Below are 24,175 nucleotides of genomic sequence, written 5' to 3' on the forward strand. Positions count from 1 at the left end.
GCACATGTGACAGCTGTTGGCTTACTACTTTACAAGAATTTCATGTCAAATAAGGAGATATTTCATAGTTTGCAAGAATTCCATATCCATTATGGAATGTATATGGAATATGGTGGCAGGGAGGCTTGAGATTCTTTTGTTGTTCTTTTCCTTATTTTACGAGATTTTCTTACTAAAAAAGAAGATTATGAGAGACTATTTAAATGAGATATTTCTACCACTTTTCTTTCTATTTTATAGAGCATACTTTTGGATAAATAAGGAAAGAAACTTCAGCACTTTATACAAAAAGCTTGTGCTTCATTGAATTTTAGTTAAGGCCCATTAGGTTGTAACCTAATAAAGGACTTATTATCTTAGAACTATATTATGTTTTGTTTTGCTGCAAATTTGAGGCAACCATTAGATATTAATGAAACTTTGTTTTGTTTGAGCAAAATTCTTCTTCTTTGATAGGACTTATCAAGGTATAACTGATCTTATAACGTCATTCGTAATCACCCAATACCCATATTTCTTAGTTACATGTTTACTCTAGGTCAAGATTCAACTAAACCTAATTATTCAATTTTTTTTGAGAAGTTATTATTTTCGTTGTGAGTTGCGTGGCCATGTCATATATATATATATATATATATATATATATATATATATATATATTCTTAGATTTGTTTGAGAAAAAAACATTTAATCTTAATTTATATACAAATTTTTCTCAAGATAGTGCTTGCCTACCATTGAAATAAAAAAAATATAAAACATGTCATATGCAAAAAGACTAGTTTAGATTTATACCTTTCTTTTATTATAGTTATAACATTCAACTCAAAGATCAATAAATGAACCCATAAATTAATAGGTGAACTCAAAATATGTCACTTAAATAAAAACTCGAAGTAAAACTCAATTCAAATTAAATTTTAAATTAATGGATGCTATTTAGATAAAAAAAATCGAAGTAAAACTCAATTCAAATTAGATTTTAAATTGATGAATAACTCACCAGGTCAAGAAAGTTTTATATCTATGCTTTCATTCATTTGCAAATGAAACAAAAACGCTGCGAGGTTTTTGTAATAGCTCAACTAGATATCTGCAATATCCTATTGAAGCAAAGAAAACAGGATATTTGCAACGTACAAAGTTGTTGTGCTTAGAAGGAGGTTTCATTCTCAATCCTATGAGACAAAGGAGTATTCATCCCATGTTCTAACCTTTAATTGAAAATGTGGGCAAAGTTTACTTTGCAGTGATGCATATTACCTCTAAAGATGATATAAGGTTAATTCTTCTGACCCAGCAATGTCAACTTGAGGTTTATGCCTATCTTTCTGCTTATATCATTATATTATATATGAACAAGAACAACCATGTGAACCACCGGGCCTCTGTTAAATGCCAACTTTGAATTCAGATGTTTAGTTGCCTGTTTGCCTGGTTTAGATAACCTGCTCTCATGATTGGCCTAAATCTTGGTCAGAAAAACAACAGCCATAGAACTATCTTAATCACTTCATCTCAACCAACGATTTTATCGTTTAATAAATCCTCCCAGAAACGCTTAGAAGTGAAAGCTAAATAAGTGAAACGCTTAGATTTGTTTCAGCACAAGGCAAAAAAGTCGAGTATTTCTTGTATGCCAGTGCTGAAAAGTCTAGATATCAAGCATCGATAGGTAGTCATTTCAACTGACCAACACAACATTTGGAATTAACCAATTCTAAATCATGTGCCGAAAATTCTAGTCCATCAAATGTATGCAATCGCATCCTTGTTGATGAAAGAAGTTACATTGTAATTGTAAACAGAAAAGTAACACTGTAAGCACAAACTTAAAATATGCAAGGAGTAAAAAAGGCAAATATCAGTCCCTGAATTGACTGAATCAGAGGCGCTCACAAAAATGACTGTAGTATGTTAGACCAATTGACATTTGAGGTATGCTATAGAATGCCTTTACTGAGAACAAAGAATGGGAAGACGTGACAAAATCTAGAGTGTTACGGGCACACACAACCCATCATAGCTTAGCTCCACATTGAGACCTTCTGTCTCCATCAATTTTGCAAGATATTCATTCACATTATCATGATCCATCAGGTGCATCATACCTTCAATATGGTTAATTAGGAAAAGAACCAAGTTAACTTTTGCAATTTCACTGAATGACAAGACTTGAATATGGTTATTAATGTAAATTAAGGAATGGCATGATCTAGATCATTTTTTTGCAAAACCATATGTAAAGAAAGGAATGGGAACTTGTATAGAAGTTCTGTTCTTCCAGAAAAGGCACAAAGCAGCACTTCTAAAATATATAAAAGGAGGCTTACACATACCAGTGAAAAGTGTTCTCCTTGGTTGAATTTTCCGTACTTCTTCTATGGCCTAAAAGAAAGTGAAAATAAGCATAGTTCTGAATCTCCTGATAATATAATCTTGTTACAAGAAAAGGCAAATAAAATATACCCTTGGAAGTCCAAAGTGTGTCGACGAAGACCGATCAGGCCGCAAAGCATCCTGGAGATATTTTCATATCATAAGCTAAAAGGGGAGTATTTGCAATGAACTAGAAGAAATGTGAAAGCAAACATGTGTGCCATTTTCAACCATGATATTTTTGTGTGTGTGAGTGTGTGTGAGAGAGAGAGAGAGAGAGAGACCATAATCAGGAGTTCACAGTCCTTAAGGAGTGGATACGTTTCTTCAGGTATTTCACTAACATCACTGCATGAGAAAAAATAGCTCTGGGATCTAGATAAAAATATTAAAGACAGCATAACAGTTTCCAAAAGAACATCTGTGATACATATAAGCCATACCTGATGTAACATATGTTACCAAAACGAAAACCAAGAGAACGATAACCATGACCATGCCACACTGGTAAAGGGGTAAACTGAAAAGAAGTTAAAGAAAGATGTGTGAGGAGTTGTCATACTCAGACAACGAAATATCTCTTGATCTCATCTGCAGAAGGGTGGGTACTCGAACTTTAGTTATATTGCCCTTGTAAATGTGTTGCAGTTTACCTCAAATGGGGAATAATATATTGAATTGGGTGTGTTTGTGTTTAACATTAAAGTAGAAAATTCAAAGAATTATTAAGACCAGGTCACTACACCCTCACAAGCAGGGTCACGTTATTACTTAAATAAGCACACAATAAAAGAAAAAAATTTGATTTAAAATCATATTTTTGTATCCATAGGATCCCAACTATAAAAAGCACATAGTAAGCAGGTAAGATCTAAAACAAGTGAGCCACTAGCCCCTTCTATGAAACAATAAAAAATGATACTCTGAGTCTCAGATCGTTTCCGATAAGCCATTTCATCACCAAACAGTTTATAACATGATGCAAATTTCTGCAAGTGAAGTTTGAACCAGTTAAGACAAAATACCATCTGTTCAGCAAAATCAACATTGTACACACATCCTTTTATTCTGACATGGTTTTGCAAGATTCATAAATTCCAACTTCCAAACAGCAATTAAATAATTTAACCCTTAACTAAATCCTGGAAAATAGAGTTTTAAGAGAAACTCTGCCATCATTCCTCATTCAGCTATGCTATTTGATGCTGGATTAGTGAATTAAGATGAAAATTGGCCTTGATTGCTGAAGAATTCAAATATCATAGGAACATAATGACTGTAAAATTCCTAACCAAGCTCCAACTGAGGAGTCTTCCAATATTTCCGTTTGCAGTTAACCTTCCCCAAATTTAGAATTTGGCATGTACACAATCAAAAAGACATAAATGTAAGTGTTTTTGACAGCAATAACTTAAATTACTTGATGACTAAATAGTCACAAGTACAGCTGGCCACAAAAGGAGAATCCTAGCTGGTAGGAGAACAGTTTATCAGTCAAAATAGAAATTCAAACTTCATCACAGGCCCAAAAAACCCATTACTTCAGCTAAAAAAAGACCTCAATTTGATACTAACTGGCAAATTGATGAATACCTTCAAATCATTCACAACAAAGGGCTCTTCATGTATTAGGTTAAATTGCAGCTCTGAGACAGCAGCACCTGGTGTAACCACACTTGTATCCACCAAATAATAATGAGTCTTCTTCATCACCTGAAATGATTTGAACATCATACAATCAGTTCTGAAATGTGCCCATAAAATAAAAAAGGTACATTGCCGTTTTGATATCAACAATTTCAGTATAGGGTTTCTAAGTATCAATTCACCCATCAATTTGGATAAATGTAAGTGTTTTCTACTAGAACAGAACAGGATTTCATGCTCTAATGAAATATTAGGCACAGTACAAGGGTATGAAAAGAAATAGATGAAAAAGACCTTATTGTAATGTTATGCAGCTGAGAGAAACCATGATTTTCTGATATGGTTAATGGTGAGTCTAAGAAATATTGAGAATTAAAGTAAAACTTTGACCAGTATATCATAAATTTCTAACCAATGATTTGGTCCAGGAATTATCATTTACATTACAAGCACTTTTAATGTACTTATAAAAATACTACCGGTTACTGAACATGTTAAGATCCAGAAAAAACAGAATTTGTAAAAAGAAATGCATAATTGGAAATTTGGAATTTACACCTCAAAATCACGCTCTGCAACATAAATTGGAATGTAAGGCTGCACATTGTTTGTCCAATCATGGAGATCATCCAGACCTGCGAGAGTGTGTATTTTAATGAAGAAGAAGAAGAAGAAACTTGACACTTCATCTCAATTATCTTTATCTAGAACAAATAACATTAGAAAGCTTTGAGTTAGAGACCTCCAATTGCATCAGCATGAGAATGAGTAATAATAACCGCATCAATTGTTCTTAGCCTGACAGGAATGCAGATAGTTACATAATGGCAAATACCTGAATAGACACATGCAATATAAGATAATCTGTTAAAGAACTACCGATTTAGTTAAGCATTCCCAACCCACCATTTTGAACTGTTACTCTGTCGGGATCTTAAAAGACAATATCAACATAGCAAAAACCTAATAGAAAAATCAAAATGTACATTGGTGCCATGTAGAACCAACTCATAGTTATTAAAGAGGAAAAGTCATTAATATAACATGCTAAACATCACCATTGACAACAGTTCATATTTTTATATTCCAGTGTACAAGTTATTTCAGTTTATGACTTAAGACTAGCCATCGTTCAGTTGCTCTCATACTTCCATGACCTATGGTTATGCATACAATAAAAAACAAAATACTCAACAAATACAGTTTCCTCTATATATGATGAAGTGGCTGTTTATGTCTCCATAAGAATGGGGAAAAAAACTTGTGACTGGAATAATGAAACTAGAATAGAAGAAAACTAAAGTAAATCAAGGAAAAAGTAGCAATTCATTACCTTGTATACTTAAAGAATACGCCATGATCAGCAAGTATAATTACCACCTTATTTGTGCATGCGCATGTGCGTCTTCAAATTTATGAATTCAAGTAGAAATTCAATCATGTATCATTTATAAAAGTAACATTGATGGTTCCAATACATTGCCACCTTAAATATATAAAAGTAAACCATCCCTCTCTATTTCATGCATAAAACCTAAAGATTCCTCTGCCTCATTCTGATTTATTCTTGCAACCGGACAACTTTCCACGCACACATTTAAGATTCCTTGGGTCAATTCTAACATGATGCTTTATCTGAATGTTATCCTAGCAGAGTTATCTTATCTAAAGAAAACGGCCACTGATCAAATTTGACTGGCTATTATTGATATCATCTGAATTAAAAGCCTCAAGTATTTCTAAAGTATGAAGAGCTAAAACTAACCCAAATGCAGGAAACCATCGAAGAGCACTATGGTAGAAAAACCTGAAGAATAGAAGTTGAAAGAAAGTCTGATCAAATAAGTAATTAGATATGTAGTAAAACCATGAAAATAATGCTAACTAAAAAGTCATGATTAATCAAACCAGTAAACAATACAATGACACAAAAACATAAAGCAGTCTGTCACATACTTGCCGACATCTATAAGAATGTTGCGCCTTCCAGAGGGTCCATGATAGCATATAAGGAGGCCTGTGTTAAGCCTCCTGTTCTTGTTACCTGGTTCCACAGCTTTCGAGCACACCTACGAAACCAGGAGTCACAAGTCTTGAAACAATCATGAAAACATAAACAGTTGGTGCCAAATGTGGATGTTTTGCAGCAGTACCGGACATTTATTTGAAGGATTGGTAAGGCAGCTGAGACGTGGAATCCCTTCACTAGTCCCCGTCCCCATAAAAATAATTTCAGATTGGCCAGCCTGTAACTGTGCATCAGCATTTCTACTAGCATCTGTAAGAACTCAATGCAGTAGCAGGTCAAAACTTATTGAAAAGCACAAAAATCTGCAAACAGCATGATATTATTATTGATAAAAATACAGCGCGTCAAAATCTCTAGTCAGGAAACAGAATCAATAATCTCAAAAACAAATGACACCTACTTGATTTGATTTCAAAACATCAAGAAAAGAAAACTCAAAAAAGGCACACGAGCCGTTGAATCATAATCTCAAAGTGAGCTCATTAGTAGGCCCCAGTAATCCAACGGTTCATATATATATATATGGTTTTATCTTGTCATGTTTTCTTAATGTAAGCATTTTTCGATATAAAAAACATATGTAACACAACCAAGACAGAGATATCTGAAACTAGTTAGTTCAGTTGGATGGTTGGTTAGTTACTTGATTGAAGACAAGCTTGAAGAATCCTTCTGAAGGGAGAGAACCCGTTTCTAGGAAGTGAAAATGAGGAGAACCCATTTCCTGAAAGTGAAGATGAGGGAACCCCATTTCCTGAAAGTGAAGATAAGAAGAACCCATTTCTTGAAAGTGAAGAGGAGAAGAACCCATTTCTTGAAAGTGAAAAAGGAGGAGAGGAGTTGAGATTGATGAGATTGATTTGGCGTCTGAAACTGGGCAGGGAAGGAGTAACGCGTACTGTGCCCAGATATTGAACCATCGTGTTCTTTTAATTAAAATTAAATAAATTGTGGAGAGGAATAAAGGAGCTTTATGGGTTCGTTGAAAAGGAAGGTCCCCACTGACGTCCCCAGAGACTCAGAGAGGGACGAAGATTCAGACGGAAAGTGGAGAGGAGAGTTAACGACAGATCGTTTTATTCATTACTGTTTAGTGCACTTCTCCAAACAACTTGTCGGATTCCTTTTTATCCTGTTAATTAATGATGCTCAAAAAAAGAATATTGTTAATCAAGATGTTATATATATATATATATATATATATATATATATATATATATATATATATATATATATATATATATATATATATATATATATTCTGATTAAAAACTTGTTTGTCTCCTCTCTAAAAGAATGATTAAGGACATAATAATAATAATAATAATAATAATGGATTGTTACAATGCCTACGTATTAGATAAAATACACTAGAAAATTCAATGATTCAAACTAAACCAAAATGAAAATTAGAGAAAAAGAATATTTGGTTTTATTGATTTATTTTATTTTTAAATTGAATAAAAAATATATAATTATAAAACCAAATAAATCAATGAATCAAACAAATGGAACTCAATGAATCCAATTTTATTGTATTTAGTTTTATTCATTTCTAAAGTTATAATTTTATTTTTCACATTGTTAATTAATATATTAATTAGCAATTTCTCTTTAAAGAAAATACTTGAAAGTTGCATGATGTCAACTCCACTATGGATTAACGTTTTTACCTATATATCTCCTAGATTCTTCTTTTCATGGGCATATAAATTCTTTTCTTGTTTCATTATTAACTTACATTGAAATTTCAAGATATTTTCTTTTAAGGTGGCATGTAAAGAAAAAAAAAGAAATAATATAGTTTAGAATTTATTTAGAAAAATAATACAGTTGTATATAATATTTATGACTCGAGTTACATGTAATATCTGTGACTCTAGTCAATTAAAACTTTAACCTGGAGCGAAGCTAAGATTATTTGATAAGGGGGGCCAAAACTAGTATAACAAGATATATTTTTTTAATTTACTGTACATAAATTGTAAAAATAAAAAAACTACATAATTTAGTTTTATTTAAAGAACTTATTACAAATATATGATGATTTTTGTATAAGATAAGAGGTTTAAAGTAATACCAAATTAAGTCAAAGCTATAAAGTTAATTTCATCTTCATAATATATTCATCACTTTAATTTTGTTGGTCTTTGTACCTATCAAATATAAACATACAAAATATATAAGAAACATTAGCTAAAACGATGCATTATTTATGTTTGATAAAACTTTGAAATAAAGTAAAAATAATAAAGAATGATTCTTACATATTTATTTTAATTGTGCTTGTCGTTCTTTCATAAAATAGAAATAATCGATTATTATATCAATTGTAAATCTTTCAGCAATTTTTTTTTCTATAGACAATCAAATAATTTGCAAGAAAATCATCCTCCATCTGATTGCGAAGTTTTATTTTAATAATCTTCATCGCTGAAAAAGCTCGCTCAGTAGTTGCTGTCGAAACAAGAAGAGTCAAAATAAGCCAACTTGTCAATGAATGGATAAATTATTGATTTTTCTGTTTCTACCAATCATTGACATAAATCAGCAATTGATGACATTCTTTAACTTCAAATGATTGGGTACTTCAAGCTTTTAATGCTGCAACTGAAATCTTAAATGAGTTTTTTCTTGGTCAGAAAAGTCTTCAGGATAGAACTTGTTAACAAGTAAGCATATATCTTCAACACAAAATAATTTATAGTTATTTTTAGGATCTAAAGTTGTGCTCAACTTAAGAAGCTCGATTGTTTGCTCATTGAATCTAGTATTTATCTCTTGCAATCGTTGATCAATGATAACTGTAAATATATCAACTCGGTAATAATGCTCAACTGTTATTGATTTTGTTTTACGGCGAGATTGTCTTACACTAGAAAAACAAGCATCCATATTAGGAACTTCAATGTCTTGATGCTTACAAAATGATGTCACTTCTTCTAAAAGAGTTTCCCAATCATCATCTCTTAACTTCTGAATTAAAATCTTTGTGGTAGTCGCCAAATACAAAACATTTAAAATGTCTTGAGATTTCTTTTGCAAAGCTTGACAAAGCACATAAGTAATTCCCATAACATTCTTCATTATATGCAAGATAAATGCAAAATCAAATGACATTAGCAACTTAAATGAAAAGGCCACATCACCATGTTGAGAATAAGTAGATCTATTTAAAGCGATGTTTTCAAGAACCAAGCAAGTTGCCCCATATATTTTTATCAAATTGCAAATTGATTTGAAATGCGAACTCTATCTGCCAAGTCGTTGCAAACCACCTACTTGATTAACTCCTTTACCCGTTTCAATCTCACAATATCAACTAAATGTTCAATTGTAGCTGCTTGAAAAGCCCGTAATTCATCATTACGCTTGCAAGAAACACTAACAATGTTAACAACAAAAATCAAATTCTGAGAGAAAGTGTGAACATCAGATATTTCTTTAGTTGCAACAATAAGAGCCAATTGTAATTGATGAGCTAAACAATGTACATAATATGCATAAGAGCAATCATTAATGAATAAAGCTCGCAATCCATTCCACTCTCCACGCATATTACTAGCACCATCGTACCCTTGACTCCTAATATTTTGAACATCAAGATTGTGATGAGATAAAACAAAGGAAATCTTTTTCTTAAGAGTTGAAGTAGTTGCATCTTTGACATAAACTATATCCAAAAATCGTTATTGTATAAATCCACTTCTATCAACAAACCTAATAACAAGGGCTATTTACTCTCTTCTGGATTTATCTTGAGCTTCATCAACAATTAAACAAAATCTTGCATCACCAATCTCATGATGAATTAAAGACTGGACATTTCTAGCAAAGACATGCAAAATTTCTTTTTGAATTCGATGGGAGGTGTATTTAGCATTTTGTGGAGCATTATCCAAAACAAGAGCATATACTTGTTCATTGTATGATGCTAAAAGTTCCAACATTTCAAGAAAATTACCTCGGTTTTTTGATTCTGGGCGTTCATCATGCCCTCTAAAATCATATGATTGAAATGTAAGCCAACGAACAATATTTATTAAAGCTTTAATACGCAATCGATTATTTAGAATTTCTTAAGTAGTTTGCCTTTTAACTACCTTCTTAATATGACATGACTAATTTTTTAAATTTTCCAAGCACCTGGTAGCAAATCTATGAGCTGAATCCGGACCTTTTTCCATATGAGTCAAAAAAGCACATCGTTCCCCGTCATTAACTTTTTTCCAACAATTGAATCCTTTAACAGTAAATGTGTCTGATCTTGACTTTCCAGATGGCCTACCTGAAAATAGATAGCAAGGGAAACAAAATGCAGTATTTTTCTCTAAATATTCAAGCCATGGATAACTTTTGAACCAATGAGACTAAAATCGACGATGATGTTTTTCACTAGTTAGCAGATATTCAGACATCAAAGGTTGATATGACCCCAAATTAATGTATGTCCTTCAAATTTCATCTTGTTGATTAACCGGGTATTCCCAAATTTAAAGACGATTGCTTGGATCTCTAATTGAATGAGCATTGCCGATTCTAGTAGGAGGCTGCTCACTAATCAATGCAGGTTCTTCATAAACTGAAGCACATTAGGGCTGCTCAACCATAACTTCAACATTACATATTAGAGTTGGTTCACTAGGTTGTGAGTTATCAATATTTTTTTCTCTTTTTCTTAAAAAAGGAATCAATTCTTCTTATTTTGTTCATGGTTCAACCTAAAATCAAAACATCTAAATTTTTATTGTTTTCTATTTTAAAAATTAATACAAATAACGATGTGTTGAAGCAATAATCAGAACCAAAAATACATTTTTACATGTAATTCACACTGACATATAAAAGCAAAATTAACATATTAAAAAAAGAAACTGATATATAAAAGCAAATCTAACATAAAATAAATATGAGATTATTGGTTTCTAAATAAGAAAACTTACATTGAATCAAAGCTGAGTATGTGTTCTACAAAGAACTCAATTTGGCTAGAAAGATTGTGTCTAATTGTATATTGGACCTGGTGATAGTAAGGTACACATGAGAAAAAATGATAATTTTGGTGGCTCTGCTAAAAAAAAAACATAAAAAAAATCCAAGTGTAATTGAAACAAACCCATAAAAAATATCCAATTAATTAGAAAAAGAAACAGTCACTATAACAAGAATTAAAAAAATGGTAAAACTAGTAGATATGAAAAAAAAGTAAATATAGTAGAATTATATAAAATAAACCTCATCAAATTCCTAACAAATTTATATAAAGAAAAGATTTTAAATTTGGGTCACCGCTAACTAATTACCTGGTAGCTTTGCTTTAGCCTTTCCACGTCGCTTTATATTCTTATAGTTTTGGGTTAGGGCTCTAGAGAAAGAAACGGAAAGATAATTAAATTGAAAAGGTTACTTGCCTTTTCTTTTCCACTCCCATGTAAGTAAGCAGAGCATAAAATAGAGACTTTTAAAGTGGAGAGTTTTAATAGCTAAGGAAATAATAATTTATTATTAGAAGGGCCCATCTCTTTAACAAATTACACTATCCATGCATTTAAATACTAAATAAAAAAAATTAAAATGTTTTGCAGCGGCTCGACCCTTGCCTGCCCCCCCTTAATTCTGCCCCTGACTTCAACCCTCCCCTTCAACAACTCCCTAGACCCATCTTATTTAAAAGATCCATCTAACAACCTTCTCTCCATCGTGAGATGACTTACTCTCTCCTCTCACTCATATGTTGTTGTTGATTCTAACTACAATCCCTATTAATTCATATGTTGATGTTTCCACCACCACTATTACTCACTTTTAACTATTTAAGATTTAAGATAAATTACACATTCTCCTCTATTAACTTGATAGCATTTTTTTGATTTTTGATTTTGATTGTTTTAGGGTTAAGTTTAAGGTTTTTTTAGGTTTTGGTGAATTGCATTTAAATTTTATTAATCAACTATAAAATGCTTATAGAGAAAAATGATGAATTTAGGTTGTTGTCAATTATGTTATGGCTAGGGTTTTTTTAGTTAATTTAGGATTTTTTTTCAAATTAGATATAAATTATGTTAACTAGCTATGAAATATATCAATTGAGTTGATGAATTATGTTATTTATGGAGAAAATTGATGCTGGGTTGTTGTCGATTACATTAGGTTTAGGGTTTCATTGAATAAAGTTTTGTCGAAATTATATACATTGATTAATTTGCAATATTGATAAATTAGGCTTAGGTTTGGTTGTGTTGTTTGACAAATATCTCATAGTATTAGATTACTAAGCTTTTATGGTGGTGTTATGATGTGAAACCTCATGATTACGTGGTTATGTAGTCCACAACAAAGATGATAACTTCCCACAAGAAAGCTGAATAATCAAGTTTGGTTGAACTTTGACATGGAGTTAACTTGTAACTAAGAACTAGAGGTATTGGGTGATTGCGAATGACCTATAAGGTCAACTATACCTTGATAAGTCAGATTTAAAAAAAAGTTTGTTCAAGCAAATCTAAATTTTATTAATGTCCAAAGGCTCTCCAAATTTGCAGCAAAACAAAACATGATATAGTTCTAAGATAATAACTATAATGGTCCTATATTGGGTTGCAAACCAATAGGTCTTAATGAAAACTCAGCTAAGCACAAGCCTAATGCCTAAAATAAACCTAAACATTGATTTTAGGCCAAAACAAGCCTAACAGAAATAAAATTTCAAAAACTAAAATATAATTATCCCAAATATTAATTAAAACAATAAATAAACCTTAAAAATATTTAGATTAATATGGAAGTGGTGTGTTCTGCCATCTAATCTTCATAGAAAGTTTTTCATTGATGCCCATTAACCTTGAGCACTTTCTTTGTTTCTAAACTTGTAATTTCAACTGCACCATAAGAAAAAACATTAGAAACAACAAAGGGTCCAATCCAACGAGAGTGCAACTTTCTAAAAAAAAGTTTCAATGATAGAGAATGACTTTGTCTCCAACATGAAACTCCTTTCTTGTAATCATTCGGTCATCAAGACTCTTGGTCTTTTCTTTGTAAATCCTTGCATTCTCATAGACATCATTTTGTATCTCTTCCAACTCTTGCAATCCCAATAACATCATATTTCAAGTTACATTGTTTAATGGCCCAAAAAGCTTTGTGCTCAAGCTCCACTGGTAAATGACATGCTTTTCCATAAATCATCCTATAAGGTGACATTCTTATAAATGATGATTTATAAACAGTTCGATAAGCCCAAAATGCATCGCCAAGTCACAGACTCTAATCTTATTGGTTAGGTTGCACTGTTTTCTCCAAAATCGACTTGATTTATTGATTTGAAATTTCAGCTTGGCCATTCGTTTGAGGATGGTAAGCTATGGAAGTCCAATGAGTCACATGATATTTACGTAAGAATGCTTCCATTGAACGATTGCAGAAATGAGTGCCATGATCGCTAATGATAGCTTTGGGGATTCCAAACCTGTTAAATATGTGAGTCCTGACAAAATCTAAAACAACTTTAGCATCATTAGTTCGTGTGGCTTTCACCTTTCTCCATTTAGATATAGAATCAACAACAAGAAAGATATAAAGATTACCGAAAGAAGAAGCAAATGGACCTATAAAATCAATACCCCAAACATAAAAAATTTCACTTACAAGAATATTCGTTAAAGGCATTTGATTTTTATGAATGATATTACTTGTTCTTTGGCATTTTTCACATGATTTTCAAAAGTAATATGCATCTTTAAAAATAGAAAGCCAATAAAGACCACTTTCAAGTACCTCATGGGTTGTTCTTTTTTATCTAAAATGCCCACCACAAGAATGAGAATGACAAAAAGTGAAAATGGAATGAAATTCACCTTGTGGTACACATCTCCTAACTACTTGATCCGCACAAAATTTCCATAGATAATGTGTCCCAAAAATAATATTTAGCATCAACTCGTAAGTTGTCTTTTTGGGATTTAGACAAACATGGGGAATTTTTTGGTGTCTAAATAGTTCACCAAATTAGTATACCATGGTCTTGTAGAGGAATGTAACACATATAATTGCTTGTCGGGGAATGTCTACAATTTACTTATTTTTGAATCTTTCATCCAAAAGTGCCTTCAAAACATAAAATAAAGAATATCAAGGCATTTTATATAAAAAACATAGGTAAAACACTAGGTAAACATGGGTAAGAGTATCGAATAATATGATTGCATCATCATATTAGACCACCAATAGAGGTGTTTCAGGTCCCGATACATCTTAGTGCTACCAGGATGTATGGAGAACTTGGACTCATGTGCCTCTTGTAAAACCATCCATTTGACTGTCTCGTCATTAGGCACGTACAACCATTGTCCCATCATTTGCTACCCAGAATTGGGTTTGTAGTATCTGTTCCCGATACGTTAATTGTACCAACAGTTGGGCTAATAATTCACCTCCTGAATTAATGCTCAATTTTGCACTCATCTCTTTCAATTCCGTCAATTATCGTTCCTTCCACACTATTGGCTTACTCAAGGCGATTTTATTTTTGCGATTGAGAGCATCTGCCACCACGTTTGCCTTCCTCGGGTGGTATTTTATGGTGCAGTCATAATCCTTAATGAGTTTTATCCACCTTCTTTGTCGCATATTCAACTCTTTTTGCGACATCAGATACTTCAGACTTTTATGATCAGTAAATATTTGGGTTTGAGACCCATACAAATAGTGTCTCCATATCCTTAGAGCAAATACTACAGGTAGTTCATCTCATGGGTCTTTAACTATCTCGATGTATAGGCGATCACTTTCCCATGTTGCATTAAGATATACCCTAATCCCTTCCTCGAGACATCATTATGAACTACAAAATATTATCTCCATATCCTCAAAGCAAATACTATAGCGGCCAACTCCAGATCGTGCACCGGGTAGTTCACCTCATAGGTCTTTAACTATCTCGATGCATAGACGATCACCTTCCCATGTTGCATTAAGACACACCCCAATCCCTTCCCCGAGACATCATTATAAACTACAAAACCTTCAGTTCCTGAGGGAAGTGTTAACACTAGAGTGGTGGTGAGCCTCATCTTCAATTCTTGGAAGCTTTCCTCACAATCTTCCGACCATACCCACTTCTTATTCTTCCTAGTTACCTAGGTTAAAGGGGTTGTAATCAGGGAAAACCCCTCAATAAATCTTTAGTAGTATCCTGCAAGTCCTAGGAAACTATGTATTTCGGTGACCGAAGTCAGTCTTTCCCATTTCAAGACTACTTCGACTTTCTAAGGGTCTACAAAAACACCTTCGGTCGAAATGACATGTCCTAGAAACACCACCCTTTCCAAAATTCATATTTACTTAGTTTTGCATACAGGTGATGTTTTCTCAAGGTCTGTAAGGCCTGCCTTAAGTGTCCCTCATGCTCCTCGAAGGAGTTTAAGTAAACTAGTACATCATCAATGCATACCACCATAAATTTATCAAGGTATGGTTGGAAAACCCAATTCATTAAGTCTATGAAGAGAGCTGGGGCATTTGTTAACCCGAACGGTAGCACCAAAAATTCATAGTGTCCGTAATGGGTCCTGAATGCAGTATTTGGTACATCTGCCTCTTTAATCTTCATCTGATAGTATCCTGACCTTAAATCTATTTTTAAAAAATGCTCTCGCTCCTTTTAGTTGATCAAATATATCATCTATCCGCAATAATGGGCACTTATTTTTTATCATTATTTTGTTCAGCTGGCGGTAGTCAATATAAAGTCTATGGGTTCTATCTTTTCTTTTTACGATAGAACCAATGCTACCCAAGGAGAATTACTGGGTCGTATAAACCCCTTGTCTAGCAACTCTTGTAGTTGAGTCTTTAGCTCATTCAATTCTGCTGGAGCCATCTGACACGATTGTTATGCTATGGTTGAGACTTTAGGGAAAATGTTTATAGACACTTCTACCTCTCGCTTTGGGGGTAGTCCTGATAGTTCTTCAGGAAATACATCTAGGAATTCCTTCACCATAGGAAAATCCTTTAGTTATGGACCACCACCATATGAGTTTAAGATGTATGCGAGGTGTCCCATGCATCCTTTTCTCAAAAGTTTCTAAGCTGTTACAACTGATATTAAGGCGATCGGTTTGGGAATCCTCTCTTCGAAAACCATCCTCTTACCCTTAAGTGTTTGGAATGTAACAGTTTTAGTATAACAATCTATTAGGGCCTTGTATTTACTCAGTCAATCCATGTTTAGGATTATGTCGAAATCATGCAATTTCAAGGGAATCAAGTTTACTTATGTTTCATACCCAGTTAGACTAACCCCCACTCCCACATACACATTATTTATTTCAACCATGTTCCTTATCGGAGTTCCAATTACGAACCCCTTTTCTATAACTTCTACTTCTTTTTCCACTTTGGTGATAATTTTCCTAGTAATGAATGAGTGGGTGGTGATTAGTACTTAAAAGTACATTTTTATCAAGGTTTTATATCATCATTTTGCACATGAAGTATCAATAACTCCTTAACTAAAGCATGTCTTATAATAACATGTCTAATACCATAAAATACCTTTAATTTATGGTAAATGTTCATCTTAAATGCAGGCCTATCATATAAATGAAAGGATTGATTGATGAGTAAGTACTGAAATTGAAAGGACAAAGAGAGGGCCAAACTTCGAAAAGAGATGATGGTTCAGTCTAAACTGGAACACTGTTCGGTCATTGGGTCATCTTTGGAGCTATAGATCTTGGATTTAGGTTTACTTTATATGGATGGAAAGCTAAGACATAGGCCTAAAAATTTCATGGGAGTTCAAGATTTAAAAAGGCTGTTTTCAAGTCCAAATTGTAGCAACAACGAAGAAGTCTGAATCTGTCCTGTAGCCTAGATACTGTTCAGTGTTCAGCCCATATCTTGAGTTCTAGAAGTCCAAATGACCTCAATTGTTTTTCCTGGAAAGCTGAGATAATTTCCTAGAACTTTCACGATTCAAGTTTGTTCGAATTCTGACGTTAGCAATGACGTTATGTTCAGACAAGAAGATAAGGATTGTCATCAAATCAATAGTTCCAAATTTTGACCTATAAAAGGAGGCATTTTCCATGCATTTAGGGGCTGGGTTGTTCAGATCAAGATCTTCCTCTTGCTCTCTCTCTCTCTCTCTCTATAATTTTGTAATGCTTAAATTTTGCTTTCATTAATATCATATTTATGCTTTTCATTTCCTTTCCTTTACTTAGTGAACTTGTATCTTATTTATGTTCCTATCTTGTTTATTTATGTTTCTCTTCTTCATTATGTTTAGCTAAGTTTATTATGTCAAGGTGAAAAGGTTACACTAATGGTGTAAGAATAAGTATAATATAAACTCAATATGGACTTCAATGCTTATATCCTAAACAACTTGCTATTAATATGTCTTATCATTTTTATCTTATTAACTCTTAATACCTTGCTTGTTAAATGGTTAATCTAGATTTGAATTGTATAACACTTGGTACAACAAATGCTTGGCACTTTCATAACTCAACCATATGGTATAACCTACACCTGTGCTATGAAAGGAACTTGATTTGTTGTTAACTTAAGTTAGCATCATGAATTTCTGACAATATTTAAAAGTTTGGTGTTACTTAAATAAGATAATTAATATGATCATGTTAACAATTTATAATGAGCTATTAATGACAAATAATCCGATTGGAACCTCCTTTGTGTGTGGTTTCCAGTTGAGTAATAAAAAAAGTTTATACTATACTTATTTGAAATACCATTAGTGGATCCTCTAACCTTGACATTTATTTTTATTAGTGTTTAATCCTCACATTAATTTTACATCTCAAAGTCCTTTTTAACTTATTATTGTTGTTGTTGTTGTTGTTATTAACTATAGTTTATATAGTTAACCTCTCTGTGGTTCAACCCCGGTCTTGCCAGGTTATTTATTACTTCAATACTCCTACACTTGGGAGAAGACATCAATCTTTTGGTCGTGTCAAGTTTTTGGCACCGTTGTCGGGGAGGTAAATTCTTGTACAAATTATAATATTTATTTTATTTTCATTTTTCACTTTTCATGTATCTAATTTTGTTTCCTTTTGTTTTGCTTTCTTCTTCTTTTTATTCTCTTCCTACACGTGCATGAGAGTTTGTTCATGTACATTAAATGGTAAACTTTGTAGGGTATCTTCATCATTTTCAGAAAATATGGTCGAAGAAGATAACTAGTCGCTTCATAATGAGAATAATGAGAATAACCGTGTTAGAACACTAAGAGACCACATGAATCCCACAAGAATAAGTGCACCCTTATGCATAGTTTTTCCTCTTGGTGTATCTCATTTTAATTTTAAGCCAAGCATTATTCAACATTTACCTTTTTTTTCATGGCTTAGATTTAGAAAATCCATACTTGTATTTGAGAGAATTTGAAGAAGTTTGTAACACCTATAATGACTTAAATTGTAGCATTAGTACCATTAGATTAAAGCTTTTTCCCTTTTCATTAAAAGATAAAGCTAAAACATGGCTACAAAATCTTAGGTCAGGATCTATTCATGCTTGGGATGAAATGCAACAATAATTTTTAAAGAAGTTTTTTCCATCTCATAGAACAAACTCTTTCAAAAGACAAATCACCACTTTCACTTAAAAACCAGGTGAAACATTTTACTAATGTTGGGATAGGTATCGAGACTTGCTTAATACATGCCCTCATCATGGTTTTGAAACATGGAGATTGGTTTCACAATTTTATGAAGGGTTAACACCTAAAGATAGACAAATGGTAGAATTGATGTGCAATGCAACTTTTAAAAATAAAGAATCTGATGTAGCAATGGAGTACCTAGATTTGCTAGCTGAAAATACTCAAAATTGGGACACCATGGGCACTTATGAGGCACCAAGTAAAACTCAACCTCATACATCTAGTATGTACAACCTTAGGGAAGATCATGACCTCCAAGCTAAATTTGCATCTTTAGCTAGAAAAGTCGAGGCAATTGAATGTAAAAAGAGTGGTCAATTAAAATCTGTTCAAGACATTGTATGTCAAATTTGTGAAACAAATGAACATGCAACCAATGACTGTCCAACTTTGCCTTCTTTCAAGGAATGCCTCTATAAACAAGCCATGCTTTAAACAATTTTCAAAGGCCCAATCATAACCCATACTCGCAAACATACAATCCTGGTTGGAGAAATCACCTAAATTTCAGTTGGAAGAGTGGTAACAATAATGCACAAACTTCACAGCCACCGTTTTAAGCACACCACACTTCCTAAAATTCTCATGGATATGCACCTCCTTATGCTCCACCTCCTAGAAGAAATCTTGAGGAAACATTGCATGCATTCATTGAAAAGCAGGAGACAATCAACACTCAAAATGCTCAAACCATGGCAGATCTTAAAGATACTCTTGCAAAGTTCACATCTGCTCTCAATTTTCAAGAGAAAGGTAAGTTTCCATCTCAACCACAGCAAAATCCCAGGGGGGCAATACAATGCAAATGCAAGTAGTTTTGGAAGCCAACACATGGATCAAGTCAAATCAGTCACTACTCTTCGTAGTGGTAAGGTTATTGAAAAACCCACTCTTGAACCTTGTGAGAAAGATGACGAGTCAATCTCTGAGGGTAAGGAAGGGGTTAAATCTGAACATTGCAACAAAAAGACTGATTCTCCGCCAACACTTCCATTTCCTCATGCCATGACCAAACAAAGGAAAGTCAATCACAACTCTGAAATCTTTGAAACTTTCAAACAGGTAAGGATCAATATACCTTTGCTGGATGCTATTAAATAGGTACCTTCCTATGCTAAATTTTTAAAAGATCTATGCATTGTGAAGAGAAAACTGAATGTGAAAAAGAAAGCATTTTTAACCGAACAAGTAAGTGTTATTCTTCAGAATAATAATGCTTTGAAATATAAAGACCCTAGTTGTCCTATAATTTCTTGCTTTATTGGAGAACATAAAATTGAAAGAGCTTTACTTGATCTTGAAGCTAGTGTGAATTTACTTCCATATTTAATTTTTCAAAGTCTCAATCTAGGTGAGTTAAAACCAACTTTTGTAACTCTTTTACTTGCTGATAGATCTATAAAAGTGCCTTGAGGAATAGTTGAGGATGTGTTAGTACAAGTTGATATATTCATTTACCCTATCGATTTTGTTGTCTTGGATACACAACCTGTTGAAGCATGTAATTCAATTCTTATCATTTGAGGACGTCCATTTCTTGCAACTTCTATTGCATTGATTAATTGTAGGAATGGACTGATAAAGCTATCATTTGGAAACTTGAAATTGGAGATGAATATTTTCAACATTTGCAAGCAACCTGGAGATGATAATGATTTACAGAAGGTGGACTTTATTGAAAAATTAGTTCATGATCAATTTCAAACCACTTCCAGTGAAATTGAGATTGATGAATCTGACGATGTGCAAATGGTTTATTTTCAGGAAGAATCAAAGGCAAATAGTTGGGGACCAAAAATTAAAGAATTGCCACCATAATTAATTGAGTCCATACCTTCAAGTGTTCAACCACCAAAACCTGATTTGAAGCCGTTACCATTCAATCTCAAATACTCATTTTGAGAGAAAATAAAACTTTTTTGATAATAATCTCTTCAAAACTTAAAGCACATCAAGAAGGTAAGTTATTACAAACTCTGAAAATGCACAAAAATACATTAGGATGGACCATAACTGACATAAAAGGAATTAGTCCTTTGATTTGCACACACATGATTTATTTGGAGGAAGATGCTAAACCCTCTAGAGAAATGCAACGAAGGCTTAATTCTAATATGAAAGAAGTAGTGAAAAATGAAGTCATTAAGCTTCTAGATAATGGAAACATTTATCCTATTTCTGACAGCAAATGGGTAAGTCCTACCCAAGTTGTATCCAAGAAGTCTGGAGTCATTGTGATAACAAATGAGAAAAATGAGTTAATTCCAACTAGGACTATTACTGGTTGGCGCATGTGCATTGACTATAGGAAACTTAATTCAATGACTAGAAAAGATCATTTTCCTTTACCATTTATAGATCAAATCCTAGAAAGAGTTGCAGGTCATGAATTTTATTGTTTCCTATATGGCTATTCAGGTTACAACCAAATTGAAATTGCATTGGAAGATCAAGAGAAGACTACTTTCATTTGGTACTTTTGCATATCGAAGAATGCCTTTTGGATTATGTAATGCACCAGCCACGTTTCAAAGATCCATGCTTAGCATATTCAGTGATATGGTTGAATATTTTCTTGAGATTTTTATGGATGATTTTTCTGTTTTTGGTGATTCATTTGATGATTGTTTAACTAACTTGGAAAAGGTTTTAAACAGGTGTGAAGAGAAGAATCTTATACTGAATTGAGAAAAATGTCATTTTATGGTAACAAACGGCATTGTACTTGGTCACATTGTTTCATCAAAAGGAATTGAGGTTGACAAATCTAAAATCGAGTTAATTGCTAACACCAAAATCTATTAAAGATGTTACATCATTCTTAGGACATGCTGGTTTTTACAGAAGGTTCATCAAAGATTTTAGTGTAATATCTAAACCATTGTGTAACCTTTTAACAAAGAAAAATGTTTTGAATGGACTGAACAATGTGAAAAAGCCTTTGTTAAACTTAAAAGCTTGCTTACTTCTGCTCCTATCATTCAACCTCCTGATTGGTCATTACCTTTTGAAATAATGTGTGACGCTAGTGATTATGTCGTGGGTGCTGTCTTGAGACAAAGAAAAGATAGGAAACCTTATGTAATTTACTATGCAAGTAAAACTTTAAATAATGCACAAATGAATTACATCACCACTGAAAAAGAATTAGTTGCAGTAGTATTTGCATGTGAAAAATTCAGGTCTTATCTTGTTGACTCACATGTTGTTGTTTTTAGTGATCATGCAGCATTGAAATATCTTTTTTTTAAGAAGGATTCTAAGGCTAGATTGGTGCGATGGATTTTGTTACTTCAAGAATTTGATATCACAATAAAAGACAAGAAAGGCACCAAAAATGTTGTCGCAGATCATTTGTCAAGATTGACAACAGATTCAAGATCTGACATCACACCAATCGATGACTACTTTCCTGATCAATCTTTATTTTCTGTCTCTACAATGCCTTGGTTTGCTAATATTGTTAATTTTCTTGTTTCTGGACAATTGCTAGCTCATTGGAGTACCCAAGACAAAAGAAAGCTCTTGAATGAAGTGAAGAATTTTTATTGGGATGACCCTTATTTATTCAAATATTGTCCTGATCAAATATTTTGAAGATGCATTCCTGACAATGAGGTAAGTAGTGTCATTAAATTTTGTTATTCTGAGGCATGTGGGGGTCATTTCTCATCAAGAAAGACAACTGCAAAAATCTTACAAAGTGAATTTTACTGGCTCACCATGTTCAAGGACTCACATGCATTCTGCAAGACTTGTGAAAATTGTCAAAAGTTGGGGATCTATTTCAAAACGTCACATGATGCATTTAAATCATATTCTTGTCATTGAAATCTTTGATTGTTGGGGTATAGATTTCATGGGTCCATTTTCTCCATCATTTGGTTTCTTGTACATATTAGTCGTAGTAGATTATGTTTCAAAATGGATAAAGGCAATTCCAAGTCGAAACAATGATCACAAAACAATGATAAAGTTTTTAAAAGAAAATATTTTGAGTCGATTTAGAACCCCTCGAGCCATGATAAGTGATGGTAGAACACATTTATGCAACAAACCATTTGAGTCTTTAATGAAGAAATATGGAATCACACACAAAGTTGTCACCCTTTATCACCCTCAGATGAATGGACAGGTAGAACTTGCTAATAGGAAGATCAAACAAATCTTGGAGAAAACAGTGAACCCTAATCAGAAAGATTAGTCTTTCAGACTTAATGATGCACTTTGGGCTTATCGAACTGCTTATAAAACATCATTAGGTATGTCACCTTATAGACTAGTCTATGGAAAACCTTGTCACTTGCCTGTAGAACTTGAACATAAAGCTTATTGGGCTATTAAAGCTTTCAATTCAAACTTTGATGATGCTAGTTAGTTGCGAAAATTACAAATAAATGAGCTTGAGGAAATAAGAAATGATGCATATGAAAATTCAAGAATTCATAAAAGCAAGAATCAAAGAGTTTCATAACAAGAAAATATTGAGAAAAACATTCAATATTGGTAAAAAAGTCTTGCTTTATAATTCTCGACTCCATTTATTTTCTGGGAAACTAAGATCAAGATGGAGCGGTCCTTTTATTATGAAGCATGTGTATCCATATGGAGCCTGTGATATCGAGAATCCAAAGAATGACAACGTTTTTAAGGTAAATGGATATCGTTTAAAAGTTTACTTTGATAATTTTTCAGTTGAAAATGACTCTATTGAATTGAGTGATCCTATATATAAAGATTGATTCTTTTTCTCACATTGTTTTGTGTTTCGTTTTGGTGTGAATTTTGTGTTGCTAGTCTCTCTCACCCCGGTCAAATGGCGGATAACTGTACTCCGTGACTCTTAAGTCGGTTCTTTTAGTTTCCCATAATAACTGATATGTGTGTATATACTTTTGCAATTCTTTGCTCTTTCTCCCTTCTTTGAATCTCTTCTCTAATTCTCATTTGAAAATGGACTCCACTCTTGAAAAATTGAAAAAGTATTTTCCCGTTCTGCCTCAGAATGCAATTATAAAAATTTACAATGCTAGATGTGCAAGATTCAAGTTGTTAATGAATCATGCAATTCCTGAAGATGTTCACTGGCTAATTGAAGCAAAGGTCTGATTATCAGATGACTCCTCCAATTCTTTCATTTCATACATGCTTGGAATAGGTAAAAGCACTTTTGCAAAGAAACATCATGCAAAACGACTGAAAGTCTGTCACAGATGTGCCAGATGGACTTGTAATGCAGCATGTCATTCTTTAGGAATGATATCTGTAAACCGTGAAGATAAAATATAATTCATTAAGGATAGCCTGAGTAAGGGGTCTTTAGATAATCTTCTATTGACTCTTGAGACGCATCCTAGTGGAGATGTGCATCTTGCAATTCATGATTTATGGCCACAATTCCATAAAGAACATGCTCGACA

The 24,175-nt window shown here is 33.0% G+C and overlaps 1 protein-coding gene across 4 annotated transcripts; it reads right to left on the reverse strand.

Annotated features, from left to right (window-relative positions):
* Positions 1-1,739: 1,739 nt before the first annotated feature.
* Positions 1,740-7,133, reverse strand: LOC133702186 (putative hydrolase C777.06c). 4 transcript variants are annotated; one of them, XM_062126446.1, is made up of 13 exons: positions 6,699-7,130; positions 6,180-6,304; positions 5,983-6,095; positions 5,792-5,833; positions 4,769-4,824; positions 4,585-4,661; positions 3,973-4,092; positions 2,823-2,899; positions 2,664-2,727; positions 2,470-2,520; positions 2,340-2,388; positions 1,994-2,111; positions 1,740-1,957 (listed from the first exon to the last, which is right to left on the reverse strand). In XM_062126446.1, coding segments are annotated over exons 1-13 (1,170 nt in total). In that variant the 5' UTR covers positions 6,976-7,130; the 3' UTR covers positions 1,740-1,956. The 4 variants fall into 4 exon arrangements, 3 of the variants coding, with proteins under 3 accessions (XP_061982430.1, XP_061982429.1, XP_061982431.1); XM_062126445.1 differs by having other exon boundaries at positions 1,740-2,111; positions 6,699-7,128; XM_062126447.1 differs by having other exon boundaries at positions 1,740-2,111; positions 6,180-6,357; positions 6,699-6,838.
* Between the last annotated feature and the right edge of the window lie 17,042 nt (positions 7,134-24,175).

This window comes from Populus nigra, chromosome 8 (assembly GCF_951802175.1).
Source record: "Populus nigra chromosome 8, ddPopNigr1.1, whole genome shotgun sequence".
Taxonomy (NCBI): Eukaryota; Viridiplantae; Streptophyta; class Magnoliopsida; order Malpighiales; family Salicaceae; genus Populus; species Populus nigra.

What these genes read in the sequence shown, in the direction of transcription:
- LOC133702186 (XM_062126446.1), bottom strand. Translation starts at nt 6,975, where the DNA reads ATGGTTCAATATCTGGGCACAGTACGCGTTACTCCTTCCCTGCCCAGT. An exon ending in CGATGGTTTCCTGCATTTGG is followed by an intron (nt 4,825 to 5,791) that starts GTTAGTTTTAGC and finishes CATTCCTGTCAG; the next exon opens with GCTAAGAACAATTGATGCGG. An exon ending in TTGTTGTGAATGATTTGAAG is followed by an intron (nt 2,900 to 3,972) that starts GTATTCATCAAT and finishes ACTTCTTTTCAG; the next exon opens with TTTACCCCTTTACCAGTGTG.